The 1,211-nt window shown below is 47.1% G+C and overlaps 1 protein-coding gene across 1 annotated transcript; it reads left to right on the top strand.

Annotated features, from left to right (window-relative positions):
* Window positions 1-471: 471 nt before the first annotated feature.
* Window positions 472-678, top strand: POX_c04527 (uncharacterized protein; the record flags this gene model as incomplete). The annotated part of the gene is made up of 1 exon (XM_050113402.1): window positions 472-678. The coding sequence occupies one exon, from the start codon at window positions 472-474 to the stop codon at window positions 676-678; it is 207 nt and encodes a 68-aa protein (XP_049970958.1).
* Between the last annotated feature and the right edge of the window lie 533 nt (window positions 679-1,211).

The following is a 1,211-nucleotide window of genomic DNA, read 5'->3' as shown; positions in this document are numbered from 1 at the left end:
GGACGGTATCTGGGGGTCTCTAAATGAGTTTGGTGACGCAAAAGATGATCTGCTCCATATTTAAGTATCAGAACCTCCTTGGTCGATATCGCTCTAAGATCCTTTCATCATTTTGCTCATCTTCTGCATTGTACTATCCATTCAACAACATATCATACAATGATGCCTACCCCCAGTAGACTCTTTTATTTCCTCATGGTGGGCCTCACAGCCTTCTGGTGGCCAGTGCTTGCATTAAAAAAGCATGTCAAATTTGGTGATCAGGGTTTCACTCTCCCTGGAGGCAACGCACGCAGCAGGGATATCCGTACAAGAGACACTGCTCTTTCTGGGTGCCTTTCTCTCGGTTCCGATTATAAATATCTACAAATTAGCGGTCTCTCAGGGGGGGCGTGTTTAGCATGGGAGTCGTTTCCAAATTGCGGAAATGGATCATGGGACGACCCGGACTGGACCAATATTCAGGATGCAATGGGAGAAATAGTGACCAAGGGTGGCCAATTGTCTGGGTCAAATGTAGGAGCATGGAATGGAACACTCCTCACGGCGGCATTTTCAGATCTTGATACTAGTCTGTTCAATTTCTTCCTGGCCGAAGTCGACGTAAAGACGTCCACGATCTACTGGAGTCGTAACAATGACTCTGCTCGAGTTACTCGTACTCCGCGTTGCCTCTAATTGGTATGACCAGAGAGATAAAGTGTTGAATTCTCAGCCATTGTTGTGACCGCGGATCCTCAGTTGCGATACAATCGAGAAGTCTGGGAAGATGCAAACGATGCGTTTGTCCGGTCCTTTCAAATAGAAGAATAAAACCCTCCCAAAGAATTTACTCCTAGCCCTGGCAATTTGGGGGAGGTGCGCGTGATCCCACGTCCATCTCTACGTTCTAGCTCGCTGAACACCTACTGCCAGCATAGTGAGCTGGTCTTATAACCATGAGTATTGCGCTTAGCTAACTAGGTATCCGTATCTAGCCTAATACGTGACATGAGTTCGAATTAGAAGGCGATGACGCAAAATACCGCTTACTGATTAGGGGGTAGCAATCTGTGATTTATAAATTCTAGGTCCAAGCCCGCACAACATTGCCTACGGGTTTGTGAATCAACTGGTGGGGCTGTAGGTACAGCCATGGTCGCAGATTGGTAAGCGGGGCGCATTTTAGGCCACCAAATGCTCAGATAATGTTGTTGTCAGAGCTGCTAGAA

Source organism: Penicillium oxalicum, chromosome III, assembly GCF_001723175.1.
Source record: "Penicillium oxalicum strain HP7-1 chromosome III, whole genome shotgun sequence".
In the NCBI taxonomy this organism is placed as follows: Eukaryota; Fungi; Ascomycota; class Eurotiomycetes; order Eurotiales; family Aspergillaceae; genus Penicillium; species Penicillium oxalicum.
This window is presented reverse-complemented; position numbering and strand designations above follow the sequence as displayed.